General features: G+C 38.3%; 1 protein-coding gene across 2 annotated transcripts in view; it reads left to right on the forward strand.

The window, feature by feature from the left end:
- Positions 1 to 985: 985 nt before the first annotated feature.
- The window catches only part of TNPO3 (transportin 3), a 103,637-nt gene continuing 82,445 nt past the window's right edge, over positions 986 to 22,177 (forward strand). Inside the window, exons 1-2 of one of the 2 annotated variants that reach the window (XM_053657077.1) lie at positions 1,408 to 1,497; positions 14,283 to 14,443. Coding sequence is in view for 1 of the 2 variants with exons in the window: in XM_053657076.1 (XP_053513051.1) it covers positions 1,378 to 1,497 (120 nt within the window). In the remaining variant the exon portion in view is untranslated. Of the gene's footprint in view, positions 1,498 to 14,282; positions 14,444 to 22,177 lie in introns of both variants that reach the window. The other variant, XM_053657076.1, reaches the window with a different exon arrangement.

Genomic DNA, 22,177 nt, shown 5'->3' on the forward strand with positions numbered 1-22,177 from the left:
TTTTCTTTTCGGAATTGTATCAACTCTGTGCAGTTAACACTGTTTTTGTTGTGATGTTGGCAGTGAAAATCCCTTGAGAATAACAATTCAGAAAAAAACTAACAGAATGGCAGGGACTGTACTATTTAATAGGCTTTGGAGTGAAACTGATTTGGAGTCAAATGCTGACTTTCATTTAAAAACTGTAACCTCGGGCAAATTACATTACCTACGTCTTACTCCTTAAAATGGGGATTTAATTGGTAGAGTAGGAATAATTGAAATCTCGTAACTAAAGTGCCTTGCACATTGTAAACATTCATCAAATAGTGGCATTTATTATTGCTAAGGAGTAACAACAATGTTGGGAAATCCTTCAACATACTGCTATTGAGAATTGTTAGACCATGAATTTTTGATTCCGAAAGGCACACACAAAAATACAATTTTCAATGTGGGAATGACCTTAAAGATGTATGCAAATACTCTGGAGTTCAGCGTGTCTTGAGCAATAGAAATACCCTTTTGGGGTAACAGAACTTAATGGAAAGGGGGCTGAGCAAGGATTCTAGGCATTTTGAATTTATTTCAACGTGGCACATATTTTAGGTTTGTACAACAGTTATTTGATTACCTGTCTGCCTCCTCCACTACGGTCAACACAGAAAACCTCTCTTTTAAGTCATTGTATTTCCAGTACAGTGGGCACGCGTTGGATGGCTGAATTGACGGGTTTTGGCCACTAGGGTTAGGAAGAATTCTCCGGAGAGGGATGGAAAAATCAGAATGCAGAGGAAGCACCTCGGATCCATTGTCAAGAGGAGGAGAGCGGCTCAGGTATGGGATACAAGTGAGTCTAAGGATCCAGTCGGACGCGAAGAACCAAGAGAACCACCTGGGAGCACTTGTCTCCGGCTCCTGGCCTTGCAAGGCCACTTCCGGGAGAGGGCGGGTAGATACGAAGAGGCGTGCCAGGAAGGAGGCCGTTTGCACTGTACCAGGCGGAAGTGTGCTAAGGGTAGCCGTGGGGCCGTTTCCGGTCCGGGTTTAAGTGGTTTAGACACGTTACTGAGACAAATGTGGTTTGTCTGGTGCGGAGACAGACTTCTGAGGACCAGTCAGCGGGGTGCGGAGGCGAGAACCGGCGTGTGGACTCAGAAATCTGGAGTCTACCGGGAAGATCGGGAAAAGGGCCAGGAACCTGAGTACGATCTAACCCCTGTTTCCGAGGGGGCAACTTCCAACGGGGACCCCTCTGCTCTGGTAACGGCCAAAGAGGAGATGGCGCCAGTCGGGGAGCGGCCGAGGACGACACAGTAAGGAAGCACGAAAGCGGAGCAACCGGAGAAGCCTCGGAGAAGACCAGGAGCCGTCACTGCCGCCGCCACCGCCCCTACCATGGAAGGGGCAAAGCCAACATTACAGCTTGTGTACCAGGCAGTGCAGGCGCTTTACCACGACCCAGATCCCAGCGGAAAGGAGCGCGCCTCGTTTTGGCTTGGGGAGCTGCAGCGTTCGGTGAGGGGCCCAGATAGGCCGTTCTGCCCCGCGGGGGAAAGGGCGGGGTGGGAACTGAGCTGGAGCGGGAGTCCGAACCCGGTGGTTGGACTCGTGAGGTCCTCCTCCGGGAGGAGCTGCTTCCCGCGGGGTGGGGCTGAGAAGCTACAGCTAGCTACGCGGCTTTTTGGAAAAAAGTCGCAGCTGGCTGGTCGCGAACTGGCCCTTTCCCCACCCCGTAGATTCTGATTGGTAGGTCCTACACTTTACTTTGGCATCGATGTAGTCCTCTTTAAGTTTTATTTACCCTTGGTACTTCTTCATAGGCCCGGCTTTTTGGTTTTGTCTTCCTTCAACCAAATTTAGCTCCAGTCATTCTCCAGCTTCCACTTAAGGATGTTTTATCTCTCTTCGGTTTCCCACTGTTGCGTCTGGCAGTTTCTTCCCAGTAGTAGCCTTACACCTCACTCTTCTTGCTGATGTTTCACTCTAGTTTGAGTTCTTTATTCTCGAAACTTCTAAGGTGTCTGGATTCTTCTACACGTAAAATTTGCCAGTGTTTTGGAGTGTAATGTAATAATCTTAAGATAAAGAACATCAATTCTGATTTCAGAAAATCTTTGGAGTTCTTATTTTGCTGTGTATTGGTTCTCTGACCTTGTCTTATCTGTTATTTATAGAATGTGGGTATCAAAGCTTCCATGTAACTGTGAGCATCCAGTGAGGGGTTTAATCACAACCTTTTATACCTATTGTATTTCTGCGTTCTTTGATTCGCTGTCTTATGTTTCCTTCTCTAATTTTCATACCTTTGTCATTCTTTATTTTTGTGCGAGTGTGTGTGCTTGATCTTGCTGGCTTTACCATTCTTATTTTTTTGCATTTTATTTTAAAAATTGCCCCCTGCCCTTTAAAAAAAAACCAGCTATGTAATAGCTGATGCTTAAAGGTTCTTTTCTGTTTTAAATCAGCCTAGGCTGCAAGTGCATAATATTTAAAAACTTGTAACTTTTAATATTACACTTTAAGAAAAAAAGCAGTTGGGAACTCAAGTCCTGGATGACTTCATGGGAAGATAAAAGAATAGGACTCACTGTAGGCTGCACAAGAAAAATCATTCACATATGGTCTTGTTTAGTGTTGGTTTTTGTGATCTGGGGAGCGAGGTCCCTGATTTATATAGTTTTCAAAGTAAATAGGAGAAATGCTACACCATACCAAAAGTCAGCCCTTCCCTAGTAAACTTGCTTGTTGTTGTGCATATTTTAAATCAGTGTTTGGGTGCTTACCTTGTACCTGCAACTGTGCTAGGCATTGGCATATGGGAATGAATCAGACAAGACTCTCTGCTTGCTCCATTGGGTACTTGTGATTAAATGAATTAATACCTGCAAAGAGCTAAGAAAATTTCATGGAAAATGGAGCTCAAAATTGTTATTAGTTGTTCTTTGTTTATTTATTTAGTTTCTTCTATTGATTCTAGATTGAGGGGAAAGGAGGGAGAAAGAGGGAGAGAAAAGGGATGTGAGAGAGAGACATTGAAATATACATCAGTTTCCTCTTGCATGCGCCCCCACTGGGTACCAAAGCTTGCAACCCAAGGCATGTGCCCTGACCTGTTGACCTTTGGGTTTTCAGGATGATGCCCAACAGAGCCACACTGGCCAAGGCAGCAATTGTTATTTAAATGGTAGTCACTTTTCTCATATTACTTTGCTCTGCATTACAACCGTATGTCATCATCTTCATCCTCATTAACTCATCACACAGGGTCCCAACAAGACAGTTGAAATAGGATAATTCGAGGAGGGTTTCTTTTATAAAGGTACGATTTGTAAAGATGTGGTACCTAAAGATGTAGTTGTAACCTGTAGCCAAATTGTTAACATCCATGGGCTGGAAGGGGTAGGGGAGAAAGTGGTTACTTGAACTTTCAAGAAGAATATGGAGTTGGCTGCCTTAGGGAGTAGTTTTCAGTTGAAGGGACATAGCCAGCAAGAGGTGACTTTGCAGGAAGAAAGCTGGAGGAAAAAAATGTCTTGACCTTATTCTTTTAACCTCTCTCTGGGGTTCCCTATTGGACACACCCAGCCAGAAGCTAGGGGACATGGAAACGATAGAGTCCATACAGATCTACATACCGGGGCAGAAAACATGGTAGGGAGGGCGAAAAGTGGACATGGAAAACACTAAGCATGGCCACACATCATCACTTTCAGGCAGCTTCTGCACCTGGACTCTTATAAGTCAGCTGACACTTTGGCTTCAGTTCCTTATTCTTTTGGTCAGCAACCTGGTCATATAGTCACACCCTGGATCTTGTCATTATTGAAAGTCACCAGCTCCCCAAATCAACTCAGACATTCTGCTCTGATCACAACTCACTCTTCTTCTATTTTGTTTACTCAAGAATCTCCCGCGATTTTTAATTTTGATAAAAATTAAAGTTGTACTTTTTTTAAAACTGGGATTCAAAACTCAACTTTAAAAACTTTTTTTAAAGTTATAAAATGGAAATTTTACAAGAAAATTCCCTAGGATGAAAAAGCCGTTATGTATCGACTTCCTCCTATGAAAGATGAGGACTTAGTCTCCCTGTACTTTCTCTTATCCAATCTCTCCAAGATAATTATATCACTTCTTTCTTGGTTAAATTTTTTTGTTTTGTTTTGTAAAAAACTTTTTTTGAAAAATTTTATTTAGTTATTTTTCAAGTACAGTTTTTTGTCTATTTCTCCCATTCCAGCTCCCCCTGCCCCGTCTCCCCACCTCCCTCCCATTCCCCCCCCCCCCCAGTCCTCATCCCTCTATCTTTTATACTTGTTCCTCAAAATCTCTCCCTTTCTTGGTTTAATTAATACATATGGTTAACTATGCAGTATATGTACCATGGTAATATTTCCCATTTAGTGCAATTTTTTTCCTCATGGTTAACATTACATTTTTTCTCCCCCACGTTTGCTTCCTTTTCTATATATATCTATAGTAATTCATCCCCAACTTTTTCAATAAGTGTATCATCTTAGTATGTTCAACCTAGTAACTGTATTCTTTCTTTTTCTTTTCTTTCTTTTTTTTTCTTGGTGGAAGGAAACTTCTGAGAGCTTCCATGTCCTTGCTCAAATCTGGCCTGGTTCTTCTCCAGGTGTATTGCTTAATTATTGTCCTGGGATCTCTATTTAACACTAACCTGGGATATCCCTTCACTTCTTTCTTGTGTTGGATGCAGTGAATTATTGATGCCATGGTCTTTTCTTGGATTAGTCCTTCATTTAATGGGCAGTTGAGAAGGGGACCTTAACCCCTTCTCTCATTGTCTTTCTCTTGGGCCACTTGTACCCTGAGAGAAGTCCTCTGATCTTCTGCCTGGGGCTTGTAAACAAGGCTGCTGGTGGCAAGTGGGATAATGACCCAGGGGATCAATCTCACCATTAAGCCTGCAGGCTTTAAATTAATACCCCATTTCATTAATCTCCCATTTTCAATAGTATAGTTCTGTCCTTTATGTGAGTCTATTGTACAAGATTCTGCAGTCCCACTACTTCAGTGTTCCCAAAGGAAACCTTGAGTCTTCTGTAATGGTGGGTGAAGAGTAAGTAGCATGGCTTCTCAGAGTCAAGAACATCTGGGAATCCAACTGCTTATACAGATTCTGGATCCACTTACTCCTTTGTTTTCTGGTTTACCTGTACATGTGTTGTGCCTAGTACTTCTAATTTCTGAGCCTAACTGGGATTTTGCAAATGAAGCAATTTCTGCCGATGGTGGTGTTCTCATTCCCATCACCTAGCACCTAGGCAATTTCAGCTTTCTCACACAGTTAACCTGCCAAGACAGTTAACACTCATGCATTAGCTCTAGTTTCCATGCTTGTGTCAATCAGTATCTGTCATGTTTCCATTCTCTTTGTTCTTGTGGGTTTCCCCAACCTCCCTAATCAACTTTTTTTTTTTTAAATCTTTTTACTCTAACTTTAGTGGATTTTTGAAAGGGATCTGAGGGCAAACCAATGTGTTCAATCAGTTCAGTCATGTTAAACAGAAGTCCCTGCATTAGTTATTGAATTTCATCAAAACCTTGTTCCATTGACAAAGCCCCTACTTTTTCTTTATTCAATCTTTATCCAGTTTGGATTCCAGGTTCTATCATTGCTAGTCACTTTCCTGAATATACCATTAACCCTTCACCTTTGATTTGGTAAAACTTCAGCACGGGTATATTCAACTGCTTCTCCCTTTTTTCCTATTTGATACAGGTGCTCTGCATCTCATTTCTGGATTCTCCGGAACCTTGATCTTTTGGTCATCCTGTGTCTCACTTGCATCTTCAGAATCCCTCTTACATTACAAGGACCTTCCGTCCAGCATTCACACAGCTGTATTACCTCCCATAATAAGCAAATGGTTTTGAGGGCTGGGGGAATGCCATCTTTGCCCATTATTGTGATTTCTTTGATTGTTAAGTCTTACCACTGAGGTGCTTTTACTATTATTCTTTCCCAATGCTTTCTTCAAATGAAGAAACTAACCCATCTTTTCAAAACCCAGGCTAAATTCCAGTTTCTCTTTGAAGTCTTACTGGTTCTATTCAACTGAAAGTCATTTCTGCTCATACTGAATACCTAGAGGACTTTATTTAATTGTGGGGTTTTTTTTTTTACCTTTTTTTTTTGAAAATTTGTTTTGTCTCACCTAGTAGATTGTAGTATCCCTTTATTTGTTTATACAATCTGACAGCCATAATTGAAGGCACTAAGAAAGAGACAAACTGCCCTGGCTGGTGTGGCTCAGTGGATTGAATGCCAGCTTGTGAACCAAAGGGTTGCTGGTTCAGTTCCCAGTCAGGGCATGTTCCTGGGTTGTGGGCTAGGGCCCCACTACAGGATGTGTGAGAGGCAAGCATACATTGATGTTTCTCTTTCTCTCCCTCTCTTTCTCCCTCCTTTCCCCTCTCTCTAAAAATAAATAAATAAATTTGAAAAGAAAGAAACAAAGGATCAAGATTGGGGTGGGCAAAAGTAGGATTTTGCAGTTGTTCATCTGGACAAAGACATGCAGCTTATGGTTGTAGTACAAAAAGAAACTGTTTCACATACAACTGTAAATCTACTTTTGCCCACACCATTTGTTGAGTGAATAGCAGCTTATAGGCACCTCCAAAGGAACAGTTGGATAACTCAAATTTGTCTTTATGATTTTATTTATTTTTGCTGCTATTTTCTGCTGGATCTCTGGAATTGAAAATACTATTATTCAGCCTCATGTGTTGATGTTTTGAATCCATTTTTTTAAAACAACCTTTATGAAATAAGTTTATATTCGCCCTCTTTTTATACTTCGAAAGACTTGGTTATAGAAAAGGAGAGGAATTTTTTGACTCAGTAAGGCTTTCTTGATGTCACTAAGTGACATTTTTAAATTAGAACTCTGTTACAGTGTAGTAAGAAGAAGAGTGAGTTTCTTTTCTTTTTTTTTTTTTTAAGCGTTTCAATTTTTAGTTTGAAATTGGCAAGGAACAGATTTTGCCTGGTCTGTTTCAAAACCACTTTGAAGGATACACATTTTAAAAAAACTGTTATCCTTTCATCCCTTCACCTTGTACTTTACTAATCTTAGTCATTTAGTATAGTTTCTTTTAAATTTAAATTTAATTTAATTTAATTTTCAAGAGAGGGGAAGGGAGGAAGAAAGGGAGAGAAACATCAGTATGAGAGAGAAAAATCTATTGGTTGTCTCTAGCATGTGCCCAGACTTGGGGAACCAGGCCCACAACCCAGGCATGTGCCGTTGACTGGCAGTTGAATCAGTGACCTTTAGCTTTGCAGGACAATGCTCAGCCAACTGAGCTGTGCCAGCCAGGGTGTCACTTAATATAGTTTTAATGACCTGGTGACAATAGATGTGATACAGAAGTGTAATTTGGATATGGATTAGTGTTTGTACTGTGAATCAGCATCTTTTCTCTTTCACTGATATTTATATAAAACAGCCATTTTCTAAAGAAGCTATTGTACATTCATTACTCTAAACTTTTTTACCAGCAAAATTCTTGAAAACTACTTATAGCCATGGTTTTATTTTATGTGATAGGCAGATAGCACTGATATCTTCAAAGTATTTTAAAAGAAATAAATTATTTTGAGCCTTAGCTGGTGTGGCTCAGTGGATTGAGTGCTGGCCTGCAAACCAAAAGGGTCACTGGTTTGATTCCCAGTCAGGGCACATGCCTGGGTTGTGGACCAGGTCACCAGGCGGGGCATGTGAGAGGCGACTAGTACACACTGATGTTTCTCTTTCTCTTCCTTTCTCCTTCCCTTCCCTTCTCTCTAAAAATAAATAAATAAAATCTTTTTAAAAATTATTTTGAGATGGCTCAAAAAGGAATCCTATCTAACAGTGGACTGTTCTGAATACTTAGTAGTTTCCTTTGCTTACTTCCAGTAACCAAAATTAGTAGACAATGTAGGAAGCTGTGGAAGGAAAAACCATCTTTTTACAGGCTAATGATTATGCTACTCATTTGTTGTAGGTTTGTAATTTAGATTATAAGGAGGAGGCTATGAGACTCCTTTACAGAGATAAGTCTCTGGGTTAGAGGTAATCTCAAAAGTTTTATAGTTTATTCTGGAAACCAAAAAAATAATGAAAAGCATAAAGTCAAAGGAAATCATACATGCTTTGATAGATGCTGTCTTTTGTAGTTAATTATGTTCTTGAGAATTTGCTTCTATTCAATAAATATCAGGAAGGTCATGGAATATCAGATTTCAACTTCTTTCCCTTAATTTCCCTCTTTAGAAAATCTTGATTCTTTAGTCTAGTTCTATAACATTTAGTCTTTGATTTTTCTCTCTAGCCATTGATTTGATTGATTTGGAAATGTGGGCATTTTTTTTATTCTTATGCTGTCATCCTTCAGTCAAGTGACCCTTAAAACATAACATGTTTTCGAAAGGATGGCCTTCTAGAAAATAGAAAATGTTCCTGAACAACTTCTGTGGCTCAGTTAGTTCATTGTACATAGGAATATAGTTGACCCTTGAACAATCAATGTGGGTGTCGGGGGCAGTTGAAAATCTGTGTTTAAACTTGATTCCCCCAGAACTTGACTACTAATAGCCTACTGTTGATCAGAAGTGTTATCAATAACATAAACAGTCAATTAACATATGTTTTATTTGTTATACATCTCATATGCTGTGATCTTACAGGAAAGTAAGCTGGCCAGTAGCTTGGTTGGAGCGTTGTTCCAGTACACCAAGGTTGCTGGTTTGATCCCCAGTCAGGGCACATGCAAGAATCAACTAATGAATACATAAATAAGTGAAACAACAAATCAGTATTCCTCTCTCCTTTCACTCTCTCTAAACTAACTAACTAAATTATGAGTAAGCTGGAGAAGAAAATATATTAAAATCATAAGGAGGAGAAAATACATTTATCATATTTATTGAAAAAAATCTGTGCATAAGTGAACCTGTGCAGTTCAAATCCATGTTCAAGTGTCAGCTGTACTGTATGCCTTGGTAGCAAGTGGGAGGACATAACAAGTAAATGATAAAAACCAAAGACCTTTTCCCAAAGATTTACCAGTCTGGCTGTATCATCTACCATGGTAGCCAGATGGATGTTGTGGCTACTTAAATTTAAATTAAAATTAAAAGTTAAAATCAGGTCTTGGTCAGTGCAAATGGAAACCTTTCATGTTTTAGTTGTGTTGGGAGCCTGTGAATAATAATTTGTACTCCTGCCCAGGTAGTTCGGTTGGTTGGAACGTCATCCTCATGCACCAAGGTTTCAGGTTAGATCCCAGTCAGGGCACATATAGGAAACAACCAGTGAATGCATAAATACGTGGAACAGCAAATCACTGTCTCTCTCTCTCCCTCTCTCTAATCAATAAAAGTAAAAAGAATTTTTAAAAAATACCCATAAAAGGGAAAACAGTCCTTTAAAAACCAACAGCAACAAGAATTTGTGGTGGTATTTCTGTTGGCATGGTAGTATGTTATCTGGTGGCGTTCATCCATATTTGGATTGCTTTATTCTTGTCTTTCCAGGCCTTGGCCCAGAGTTGATGGTTTGATTCAGGATATATGATTATCAGAGAGCACTGCTACATTTTGCAATTATAACAGTTTTCTTCCAGAACTTCCCATGTGTTTCCTTAGCATTCTCTCCCGTTAATTGCACTGATGCTTATTAGGGAAATGGAAGATCCAATGTATGACTTTTTTTATTGTGGTACAATACTCATAACAAACTTTACCATTTCAATCAGTTTTATGTCTGTAGTTCATACATTGGCATTAAGAACACTCATATTGTTGCATAACCATCACCCCCATCCATCTCTAGAACTTTATCTTCCCTGACTAAAACTCTACCTATTAAACAGTAGGTTCATTCCCTCTTCACTTCAGCTCCTGGCAGTCACAGTTCACTTTTTGTTTCTATGAATTTGACTACTCTAGGTACCATAGATAAGTAGAATCAGTAATACACTGTTTTATCTGTTTATATCTGACTTATTTTATTTAGCAGAATGTTTTCGAGGTTTATCTGCATTGTGGCATGTGTGAAAATTCATTTTTTTTAAAAATTGCAGTAAAGTACAACATAAACTTCATTATTTTGAGTCATTCTGAGTGTATAGCTCAGTGTCTTTAGGTAGATTCATATTGTTGTGCAACCATCACCATCCATCTCCAGTGCTTCTTTTATCTTGTGAAACTGAAACTCTGTGCCCTTTAAACACAGTGGGCTCCCCATTTCTCCTCACCTACAACCCGGAGCAACCACCATTCGCTTTTCTGTCTTTAGGAATTTGGGTACCTCATTTAAGTGGAATCATACATTATTTGTTCTTTTGCGACTGGCTTATTTCACTCAGCATAATATCCTCAGGGTTCATCCATGGTATATTCTGTGTCAGAATTTTATCCCTTTTTAAGACTGAATAGTAATGCATGTACCACATTTGTTTATACTTTATCTGTTCATGAACCCTTGAGTTGCTTCTGCCTTTAGGCTGTGCTGAATAATGCTGCTCTGAACATGGGTTCATAACGGACTCTGCTTTCGATTCTTTTGAGGATGTATCCAGAAGGGGCACTGCTGGATCTTATGGTATATCTATAGGGTTTTTTTGTTGTTGTTGTTTGTTCTGTTTTTCTGAGAAACTGCCATACTTTTCCAGATTTTATAGGATTTTAAGCTCTTTTGATCTTAAAAACAAATTTAACTCATAGGAAGTTGATATTGCTGATTACCTCTCCTGTATTTCCCTAGCTTGTACGTGGTGTTATTGAAAATATTACCACAGATTCTTTTAGTGCTGTGTAGGTGAAGTCCCAGAGAGAAATTTTATTTCTTGATTAGAAGTTCACAGTCCTTCCTGTCCTGGTAGCTCAGTTGATGAGAGCATCATCCTGATACACCAGTGTGTGGGTTCGATTCCTAGTCAGGGCACGTACAAGAATCAACCAGTGAATGCATAAATAAATAGAACAGCAAGTCGATGTTTCTCCCTCTCTCTGTCCCTTTCTCTCTAAAATCAATTTTAAAAAATGTTCAGTCCTGCTAAAGGGGATAATTTTGTAATGTCTGTTATGCAGAACCCCTTAAAAGTACTGACATAATTTTCTTCTTTCTGGTAGAGTTCCTAATGAAACATTTTTATTATGAAACGTATTTATTTCTTTTGGTGAAAAATTTTCTAACAAAGTTCATTGTGTTTTTTACTTGCTTTTTTCAAGCCCATAGCACAATTCTTTTCAGTTTTTGTGTTCATTGTTTCCGTGTTTTCTGTCTCAGGCATAATGTAATGCCATTAAACAGATAGCCCCAACACATACCCAGAATATACATACATATCCGAAGCCACAAATGAAAATATACATGTTTATACATAAATATTCAGAGTTTTCTAACACTTGAATGCATTTTTTACAATACATTAAGCTAGACATCTCATATTTCTATAAGATTGAAAAACTTGACCCCTGACTGGTGCCGCTCAGTGGTTTGGGCATCCTCCCACAAACCAAATGGTTGCTGGTTCGATTCCCAGTTGAGGTGCATCCCTGGGTTGTGGGCCAGGTCCCCTGGTCGGGGGCTGTTGAGGGTGTGTGGGAGGCAACTGATTGATGTTTCTCTCTCACATTGACATTTCTGTCCCTCTCTTCCCCCCTCTAAAAATAAAATCTTAAAAAATATATGTAAAATTTTTTTGAAAAGAAAGAAAACTTGAGTCTTCATCATGGTGTTAATATATGCTGAATGGGTCTTAATATTCTCATTCCTCTGGTTTATATATAAAATTTACTCAGGCAACAATAGAGACCAGCAATTAAAGAAAATACATTCTGTTTATTTTTGGCTTTCAGGAAGCCTTCACATGGGCTACTTTTTTGCTTTGAATGAAATGGTTACAAGCTCGGCATTTTCTACTTTTAAGGCAGGGCTAACTAGTATATGGCTCATAGGGAAGCTATTAGCAAGGAGTGCATGCTTCAGTCATTCTCAGCCCAAGTTAACTTTATGGACACAAATTTATTTATCTTTTTTTCAGGGCCATTCATGAGGTTAATATTTTCATACAAAGGTGAGTTTGGATACAGATTCTTTACACTTGTCATGAAAAAATTTTGGCAAGATTTGTCAGTACCATATTATGTGTGACTGACAGGTACAGATTGAGCCAGAATTGATTTGACAGAGGTCGCTATGGCATAGCATTGAAAATGCGTGTCCCCGAAACACTGGGATTTCATCTGACACTGAGGAGGGCACAGTGTGCAGTGCTGCCATTTGATCGTGATTTTCTTCCTTTGAGCTCAGGATAGAACAATGTATATGGGCGCTCTGGTCTTCCAGACTTGAAAAGTGTTTGAGTGTTGTTTCTCCTGGAATTTCAGTAGCTTATTGTATTTTAAAGAATTATTTTAAGCCAGGAATCTCTTCTCTGTCATGTGGGAGATAATATATCCCTTTTAATTTTTTAATTATGGAGATGGCTGTGAAAATGTAAATTGGCTGAACTTGACTCTATAAATGAGCTTTTTTTTTGCTTCTAGAAAAGCAAATTATTTATGTATACACAAAGATGTTCTGTGGGTCTTGGGGCTTGCTCATGGCTTTATGATTATTTTTGTTTACACTCTGCTTTTGGAGGTGGGAGTTGTTTGCTCATCACTGCTGTGGCGAAGATATTAGCTAAGCTTCATTTCATCATGGTATTTGTATTTCAGGCCATCTTGCAAAAGTTATTTTGAAAGATACAATTTTTGGGTAGTGATGGTTATCTTTTGAGTGCCATAACTTTTTTCTTAATATTTCTTCGAGCCCCTTTCTCTTCTGCTGTCTAAGAAAACCATGAGAGAGTAACTTGTGACACATACAGCAATTTGTAAAATTCTCATAAAGGATTAGATACAAAAAATTAAAGACTTGATTGACTTAAAATGATCATTTCTTTTTTTTTTTTTTTTTTTAATATTTTATTATTTATCTTTAGAGGGGAAGAGGGGGAAGGAGAGAGGGAGAGAAACATCAATGTATGGTTGCCTCCCGTGCGTCCCCTGCAGGGAACCAACCTGCAACCCAGGCATGTGGCCTGACTGGGAATTGAACCGCGATCGTGTGGTTCGCAGGCCCGCGCTCAATCCACTGAGCCACACCAGCCAGGGCTGATCATTTCTTTATTTTAGGCGAATTAGACTTGTTCTTTCTTTACCTGTATCATGAAAATGATAAATACATTTTTTGATTTGGGAAATTTTGATTTTCTAGGTCTATACCACATTGTTACAGGGCATATGTCTAAAACGTGTTGTTTTACTGACAGCGTTAGAGAGAAGAGAAGGGAGGGAGAAAGATGGATGCAAATGAGGGAAACATCGACTGGCTGTCTCTCATATGCGTCTGTCTAGGGATCGAACCCACAGCCCAGCCATATGACCTGTGTGGGAATTGAACTGGAGACCCTTTGGTTTGCAGGATGACACCCAACTAACTGAGCCACACAAGTCCAGGCTGATTTTCAGAATATAGTTATTAAAGCTGGCACAGTAAAACAAAGGAAGGACTTGGGGTAGAATTCGTAAGGAGAGTCTGGGCGGTGCTCTTGGTAGTTTCTTTTTTTTAGGAGTTCTTTTCACTTTGTGCTCTTAGTTCCCTTTCCCCACAAATACACTATAAATATTTGAAAGTCTTTACCTAATAAACATATTATTTACTCATTGAAATGCTTTAAAAAATACAGTAACCTGGCACTTTTAGCTTACTTTTCAAATCCTATTGAAATATTGCTATTTTCAAAACCTCATTTTCTGCTTGCCAGAGCACTTCTGTCCTTAGTGAGATATTTTAAGTAATTCTGCTTAATTTGAGGAGGTTTTTGTTTACGATTAACTAGCAGCCCTAATCCACTTGTAATTCTCGGCAGCTAATGAATTGTTAGGGGCTCCTATCTTGGGAGTTCTCTTGCTTTGTTGAGGGCCTGCTTAATGATTTTGGTTGATTGGGCAGTTTTAGAACTGTTGATATAAAAGTGAGTCTTGGAGCAACAGTGCACCATTAAAGGAAGAAGGGGCAACAACTTTTAGGATTTGCTGTGAAGTATATAACAAAAGACTTAGAATATGTCTGTGAAAGAATTACTGGGCCATAGTCTGTTTCATGTTCATCACATAGTTATGGAAATATCTTTTGAAAAAAATTAATGTAAAGGCCTGTTCTGCTACTGCTTTGTGAAATGGAAGATTGGAATTAGATACTTATATGGAAAATGTTCTCTTGTTGCAGCCTCTTTGAAATGTGCTGTTAGTGGGAGCCCCAGCTTCCTCCTGCTGACTCTGAGCCCCAGGCTTCGGTTGAAATGGTCCTTTCAGAAATGTGGAGCTTAGTCCAAGCCTGGATTTCAGTGGGTAGCACCTGGCATCTGTGGCTAGAAAGTCCTATGAAGTGTAAGTGCTTTATTCTCTCCTAAAGAAACTCTTTTCCTATCTTCTCTTCCTTCTTTCTGCAGCTTAGCAGAGGAAAGAACAGTGAGCGCTATACTATAGTGCCTGGGGTATCAGGATTTGGTTGCATTTTCTTTATGATTCAGTGACGGGAATAAGATGATTTGTTTTGGCATGCCAACAATTGTTAAACCTGTCTGGAATTTAAACTAATCAATTTTATCCCCTTAATATATAGTGCTGGCAGTATCATCCCAGGTAACTTTTGACAGCGTACTTATGATATTCAAGTTTGCCAGGTTTCTTTAGATGTCACTCTCTTATCATTTATTCTTATCCCAAAAGGCAAATATTTGAAAATAGAGACACATTTGACCAGTGGGTGAGGCAGCATGGAGACCAATAGGGATGCTTGAAATGAGAAGACTGCTCTTCTTTCACTTTGGTTTTACCTGATACCTTTGCACAAGGAGCAATTTTTTTTTCTAAGACTAGTTCCTCTTAGAATTGTCCTAGCAAATTCATATAGCTGCCATCTATATTTTAATTTATTAAAAAATTTAAGAACTAGATACTAGTATAATGGGTATTAGAAAGTGTAAGTTTTATGTTTGATTTAGTTGCCTAGGGCTAAGTGCTGTTTCTCTTTTTCAAAAATCCTGGTAATATTTTTAAAGTAAGCTCATTCCAGAAAAGACTCATTTTGTGGAGGTTTTAAGGTTCCTTTCCCTGACCCTGAAATTTTATAGTTTTTTATTTTATTTTATTTCATTTCATTTCATTTCATTTCATTTCATTTTTTATTTTATTTTATTTTATTTTATTTTATTTTATTTTATTTATCTTTAGAGGGGAAGGGAAGGAGATAGGGAGAGAAATATCAATGTATGGTTGCCTCTCATGCATCCTCTGCTGGAAAGTGGCCTGCAACCTTGGCATGTGCCCTGACTGGGAATGGAACCACGATACTCTGGTTCGCAGGCCTGTGCTCAATCCCCTGAGCTACACCAGCTAGGGCCTGACCCTGAAATTTTTAAACCTTCAGATTTTAACTAGGAAAATAATGACCTTCTCATTGCTAAAATAAAATACATATTTAAAACAAAAAACCCCAAGTCTTTATTTGGTCAAAGCAAGTGAAGTCCCACAAATGAGGATTCTGAATGAAAAATGTCTCATCTTCTCAGTGCCTTTGTTTTCTTTATCTGTAAAGAACTGATTTGCTTTTTCTTGGTTGCCCTTTCCCTCTGTATACATTTTGGATTCTGTTCTTACAGCTGACTCCCAATCCTTTAAGTATCTGAGCTGCCTAATTAAAGGCTGGGCTTCCCATTTGTGAAAACAAAGATGTGTTACAGACTTAGGAGATGATGGTATCTTGTCATCTTGCTTCATATTTAATAATTTAATATATGCTTTATTTTTTAAAAGATATGTTTAAGTGCCTCTTGTGGCCAAAGTTCTGTTGCCCTGGTCTACCATAGTCATTAGCAGTTGCACTGACCTGTTCTCATTGGTGGGACTTTCTCATTGATCCTGCCCTCACCTGTGGCATTCATGCTTTGCCTTGCATCTCTCCAGTCTTGTGCAGGATAAACATGTTTTGCTATTTCCTCAGTGGTAGACCTCTGGTGGCCCTGGTATAGATTGCATCATTGGCTCAAGACTGGTTTATGCCCTTTCCTACAGGGAAAGAGGTTTTTTCTTTTACCCTTACTGTAACAGCGATGGGTCTTAAGCTGTACCCCAGGGTGACGTGATGTGCTACTCCTCCCACACAACTTAAGGCTTCTGTTCGGTAGGGTAAAAGGGTCTTTTCAGAGCCTTTTGTGCCATTTTTTCTGCAGTTGAGGCGGCTCCTGTCTTCTAGGACTAACCCACCAAAGGAGGTTTTCTCTGATCTCCTGCCCCATTTGCAGTCTTTCCCCTGAGTATCTGGTTGACGTCTGTGGAGAAGAGCCTGTATGTGATTGTGAAAGGCTTCTTATGTTTGAGTCCCAGGGATTTTATTGGCACGTGTTAGCCCACACTCAGCTTTTATCGGTTTGTTGATAATTTTAGCTGAATTTTTATTACCTGGTTGACTAGTGCCCTGCATCTTTTACTCTTTTGTTCTACTCCAGGTCAGCCAGTGCTTGTCTACTGTTGTTGGGCAGTTTTTAGATTTCAGTCCACTTGGGTCCTGGGACCTCTGCTTTCTAATGATGCATTTAAGAAAAGTTATTTCGTGGTTTTGTTTGCTTTTGGTGACTTGAAAACAGTGTTCTTTTCAACTTTCTACATCTTAGGTGGATGTAGAACACCTCTCAGTATATTTAAACCCCACAGTATCTGTTATTGTATTATATAGTCAGTGTTCATAGATATTTATGGTTCATACTTAGCCTTTCAATTACCCTGTCCCTTCCTGATTTCCATGTTTCCATGCAGAATTACTTTCCTTCTTCATGAAGAATAGCCTTTCATATTTTTTTCTTTGTGGGTCTGTTGTTAACGAACTCTATCCTTTCTCTTTTTAATTGTTTGAGAGAGAGCGACATTGATTTCTTGTTTCACTTACTTATGTATTCATTAGTTGATTCTTTTATGTGTCCCGATTGGGGATCAAAGCCACAGTCTTGGCTTATTGGGACAACACTCCAACTACTGAGCTACCTGGTCAGGGCTCTCCCTTCTCTTTTTTATTTTTCTTTTTCATCTTAAAATGTCTTAATTTTGTCGAATTTCAGAAGGATTATTTTTGCTGGGTTTAAAATAACCGATTGGCAGTGTCTTTCTTTCAGTACTGTGAAGATGCTTAGTTCCTATTTTTTATGTCAACAAGTCAGCTATCAGTTTAATTGTTTCTTTAAAGATAATACATCTTTTTTCCTCTGGCCTTTAAGATTTTCCTCTTTGTCTTTTTTTTTTTTTTTTAAAGTAGTTTATTATGATGTGTGTAGGTCTCTTTTTTTTTTTTTTGTCCTTAAGGTTTATAGATTTTCTTAAATCTGTGGTTTGGTGTCTTTTCTCCAATTGGACATTTCTCAGTCGTTTTCTTTAAATAGTTCTTCTGACCTGTTTTTTCTGTTCCTTCTGGGACTTCAGTTATATGTGTGTTAAACTCTCGGTTTCACATGTCACTCAGATCCTTCCCATCTTTATCTCCTGTCATTTTTGACTTTGCGCTTTGACCTTATTTTCTGTTGGTCTATTTTCTAGTCTAGTAATCTTTTCTTCAGTTGTTTGATTTGGTGTTTAATCCTTCCATTTGGTTCTTAATTTCAGCGACTGTATTTTCTAGTTCTAGATTTTCATTTGACTTTTTTTATAGATTCCATTTCTTCATGATAAGTCTCCACTTCTAATTCACTGAATATATTAACCAGCTATTTTATTATTTTTTTTCCAAATGTTCATTTTGAAAAATAGATAACTTGAAAGAATAGTATAATGAACAAAATATACCCTTCTCAATTTGATAGTGCCCCATTTCCTTTTTTTCTGTCAGTTCTCTGTGTATTTTTTAGCCTTTTAGAATTAAATTTCAGACCTCATAATGCTGTACCCCAAATATTTTGACATATATCTTTATGGACATTTTTCTATACTAAACTAAAACCATTGTCCCTCTCAAGAAATTCAATATGATACAATGGTAACAGCTAACACACGGTCCATGTTCCAGTCTCCTCATTGTCTCAGTTATAGATTCTGAGTTTTACAGAGTTGTAGGATCCAGTCAAGGATAATGCATTGCTTATAGTTGTTATGTCTCTTTAGTTCCTGGGCTATTTCTTTTTTTTTTATGATAGCCACGTTAAAAAACACGTCTAGGCCCAATTTGGTTTTGTTTTTAATATGCCCCACTGTTTGGATTTGTCTGGTTGTTTTCTTATGATTGCATTCAAGTTAAACATTTTTTGGAAGAATACTGTTTGGGTGATAATTCGTCATTTTTAGTGAGTCACATCAGGAGTCACATAAAATGTGTTTGTCTCATTATTGATGATGTTATGTTTCATCACTTCTGTTAGGATATCACAATTATTTTAGTCCTCACCTAATAATTCCCTTATTTAGATAGGTTTTTTTTAATTGTCTGTTCCCCCTACTTCTTTTGTTATCATTTAGTCTTGCTTTTGTTTGTTACTGGGTATACTGTTTATGAAAAGTTAAAGAGATTAGCCCTGGCTGCTGTAGCTCAGTGGATTGAGCGCAGGCCTGCAAAGCGAAGGGTCACCGGTCCGATTCCCAGTCAGGGCACATGCCTGGGTTGCAGGCCAGTTCCCAGCAGTGGACACACGAGGCAACCAGACATTAATATTTCTCTCCCCCTCTCCTTCCCTTCCCCTCTAAAGATAAATAAATAAAATCTTACAAAAAAAGTTAAAGAGATTATAAATGATTTTTTTTCCTCCTGGAATGGTTTCATTTGCTTCAGGCAGGTGTTCATGATAGGACCAGATTCCTTTAATCTAAGTAGGGGTTGAATAGATTCTAAACTGTTTCTCTCTTTTTTTAAGATTTTATTTATTTTTATTTGTAGAGAGAGGGGAAGGGAAGGAGCAAGAAAGAGAGAGAAACATCAGTGTGTGGTTGCCTCTTGAGTGTCCCCCACTGAGGGTCAGGCCTGCAACCCAGGCATGTGCCCTGACTGGGAATAAAACCGGCAACCCTTTGGTTCACAGCCCATGCTCAGTGCACTGAGCTTCACAAGCCAGACCTCTTTCTTTCTTTGGCGTTAAAATGTACAAACATAAAATTTACCGTTTTAAAGTATACAGCTCAGTGGCATTAAATACATTCACATTGTTGTACTATTATCACCATAGTTCATCTCCAGAACTTGCATCTTCTCCAGCTGATACTGTGTTCTCGTTAAACAGTAACTCTTCCCATCATCTCCTCCACTCAGCCCTCACAACCAAAATTCTAACTTTGTCTCTATGGATTCGGCTTATTTCACTTAGCATCATGTTCTCAAAGTTTATCAATGTTGTAGCATGTAATGGTACTCCTTACTTTTTAAGGCCGAATAGCTATCCATTTTGTGTATATACCACATTTTATTTATCTATTCCTCTGTCAGTGAACTTTTGAGTTGTTCAACTTTTGTGAATAGTGCTGCAGTGAACATGGGCATGTAACTGTCTTTTCAAGATCTGTTTTCATTTATTCTGCATTTATATGGCAATTCTGTTCTTAACTTTTTGAGGAATCACTGTAATGTTTTTTATAGTGGCTATACTTTTTTACATTGCCAGTAGTGCAGAATGGTTCTGATATCTCCTCATCCTCACCAGTATGTACTTCTTTTCTGGTTTTTTTTTTTTTTTCATGGTGGCCATCATAACAGGTATGAAGTGATATCTCATTGTGGTTTGATTTACATTTCTCTGATGACTAGTGATGTCAAGCATATTTTGTTGGCCATTTTAATAACACCTTTAGGGAAATGCCTTTTCAGGTCCTTTGCCCATTTTATAGCTGGGTGATTTGTATTTTTGGTGCTGAGTTGTAGGAGTTCTTTATATATTCCTCATATTAACTCCGTATCAGATTGATGGTTCTCCCATTCTTTAGGTTGCTTTTTCACTCTGTTGATTTGCTGCATAGAAGTTTTAAAGTTTAATGTAGTCCCATTGATCTGTTATTACTATTGTTTCCTGTGCTTTTTGTGTCATGTTTATGAAATCATTATCAAATTTAATGTCATGAAGTTTCCCTCCTTTTTTGGGGGGGTTATAGTTTCAGGTCTTACTATATTTAGGTCATTAATTCATTTTGAGTTAGTTTTTGTATAGGGCCTGACTTCTTTCTTTTTCTTATAGCTATGCAATTTTCCCAACACTATTTGTTAAAGAGACCCTCCCCATTGTGTAGCTTTGGCACCCTTGCTGAAGATCATTTGACTGTATTTGTGAGAGTTAGTTCCATTGGTCTATATATCTATCTGTATGCCAGTACCATGATGTTTTCATTACTTTGGTTTTGTAGTACATTTTGAAATAAAAAATGTGAGACCTTCAAATTTGCTGTTTTTCAAGATTGTTTTGGCTATGTAGGGTTCCTCGACTATGTAGGGTTCCTTGAGATTCCATATGGATTTTCTGGTGGATTTTTCTATTTCCGCAAAAAAAAAAAAAAAAAGTCATTAGGATTTTGATAGGGATTGCATTGATTCTGTGGATTACTTTGGGTAGTATTGACAACAGGAGTATGTCATCCAGTCCTCGAACACGGGCTCTCTCCATTCATTGGTGTCTTTGGTTTCTTTCAGTAATCTTTTGTAGTTTTCAGTATAGTTCAAGTCTTTTTGCCTCCTTGCTTTACTCTTGAGTATTTTCTTCCTTTTGATACTATTATAAATGCGATTGTTTTTTTAATTTCCTTTTTAGATCGTTTACTGTTAGTGTATAAAAAACATCAGATTTTGGGGTGTTGATTTTGTATTTTGCAACTTTGCCGAATTCATCATTTATTAGTTCTGTCAGGTTTTGAGGATATTTTTATGGCTTTCTACATATAAGATCATGTTATATGTGAGCAGACATCATTTTTTCCTGTCCAATTTGGATGCTTTATTCGTCTTTTCCTTGCATAATTGGTTTGGGTAGAACTTCTAATGCTATGGTGAATAGAAGTGGCAAAACTGGGCATCCTTGTCTTGTTCCTGACTTTATGGTTTTTAAGAGCTGTCATTCTTTGACTATTGAGTATGATGCTCATTGTAGGTTTTCATATAAAGTCATGTTACACTTAATAATGGCAGTATGTTCTGTGAAATTCATCATTAAGTGATTTCATTGTTGTGCAAACATCACAGAGTATATTTATATAAACCTAGATGGTGTAGCTTACTACACCCAGACTGTGTAGGATAGCCTGTTGTTCCTAGGCTGCAAATCTGTACAGCATGTCAGTATACTGAACACTGTAGGCAGTTGTAACACATGGAAAGTATTTGTGTATCTAAACATATGAAAGGTCACTGTGTTGTACACCTGTACCTAATATTATAATATATGCCTACAATACTTTAATAAAATACTATAATAAAAAACAAATATGGAAAAGCTACCGTAAAAAATAACATACAAAAGATTTAAAAGCTCTGGCCAGGTAGCTCAGTTGTTTGGAGCATTATCCCACACACCAGAAGGTTGTGGGTTTGATCTCAGTCGGGTCATGTATGGGAGACAACCCATTTATGTTTCTCTTTCACATTGATGCTTCTCCACTCCCTTACCCCCGAAATCAGTAAACATCCTTGGGTGAGGATTAAAAAAGATTTTTAAAAAATGGTACACCTACCCGGCTTGTGTGGCTCAGTGGATTGAGTGCAGGCCTGCTAACCAAAGGATCGCTGGTTCAATTCCCAGTCAGGGCATGTGCCTGGGTTGGGTCCTCAACCCAGGCCAGGTCAGGTCCCCAATAGAGGGTACATGATAGGCAACCACACATTGGTGTTTCTCACCCACCCTTCCCCTCTTTCTAAAATAAATTAAATCTTTAAAAAAAGAAATGGTACAATTATATAGGGCATTTACCATGGATGGAACTTGCAGAACAAAAGTTGCGATGGGTAATTCAGTGAGCGAATGGTGAATGAATATGAAGGCTAGGACATTACTGTACCCTACTGTGGACTTCGTAAACACTGTAGAGTTAGGCTGCACTAAATATAGTAAAAAATATGGTATTAAATTAAGCACAAGAGAAAATGATATAATTATGAGACATGGTAAACACAAG

Source organism: Artibeus jamaicensis, unplaced genomic scaffold, assembly GCF_021234435.1.
Source record: "Artibeus jamaicensis isolate MK-2021 breed Jamaican fruit bat unplaced genomic scaffold, CSHL_Jam_final scaffold_3307, whole genome shotgun sequence".
Taxonomy (NCBI): Eukaryota; Metazoa; Chordata; class Mammalia; order Chiroptera; family Phyllostomidae; genus Artibeus; species Artibeus jamaicensis.